The sequence below is a fragment of the Gavialis gangeticus genome, unplaced genomic scaffold (assembly GCF_001723915.1).
Source record: "Gavialis gangeticus isolate Ggan-Ray unplaced genomic scaffold, GavGan_comp1, whole genome shotgun sequence".
In the NCBI taxonomy this organism is placed as follows: domain Eukaryota; kingdom Metazoa; phylum Chordata; order Crocodylia; family Gavialidae; genus Gavialis; species Gavialis gangeticus.
Window position 1 is genome coordinate 7,156,341 of NW_017729012.1, and position 537 is coordinate 7,156,877.

A 537-nucleotide genomic window follows, 5' to 3' on the forward strand; every position below is an offset into this window, starting at 1 on the left:
GCAGCCGCGGCAGGAAGCGCAGACCCGCGTCTCCTACGGGTGAAACGACCCCGGGGCCGGCCCGGCCCGGCCCGGCCCCGATCCGGCGCTGGCAGCCTGCCGCCGCGTCCAGCCCCGGCCCCCTTGCCAAGGCAGCGATGGCACCGGCCCCCTCGCCTTCCTGGCCCGGGGCTGGGCACATCCCAGCGGCTCGCGGCTTAGCCCGGGCCCGAGAATCGTTGTCCTCGCTATTAGCATTATTATCGCTGTTACCACTGGTAATATTATTATTATGCTCAGTGCCGTTATTGCCATTATGATTATTGTTACTGCTGTTATCTGCGTTGCTGTTGTCATTAATTATTATTACTGCCCTTATCTTTGTTGCTATTGTCATTAGTTATCATCACCGCTGTTATCTTTGTTGCTATCGTTGTTATTGCCGCTGCTGCGTCTGTCGCTATTATTGCTGTAACTGTTACCATTGCTCTTGCTGTCCTCTCCCCCCTCAGACCATCCTGAACTCCATGCACAAGTACCAGCCCCGCTTCCACATCG

At 56.8% G+C, this 537-nt stretch overlaps 1 protein-coding gene across 1 annotated transcript in view; it reads left to right on the top strand.

Moving 5' to 3' along the window:
- LOC109293148 (T-box transcription factor TBX3-like) overlaps positions 1 to 536 on the top strand; it is a gene marked incomplete at its 3' end in the record, with an annotated part of 7,256 nt that extends 6,720 nt beyond the window's left edge. Inside the window, exon 2 of the mRNA XM_019510953.1 lies at positions 492 to 536. Within this exon, the coding sequence (XP_019366498.1) occupies positions 492 to 536 (45 nt within the window). The remainder of the gene's footprint in view (positions 1 to 491) is intronic.
- Between the last annotated feature and the right edge of the window lies 1 nt (position 537).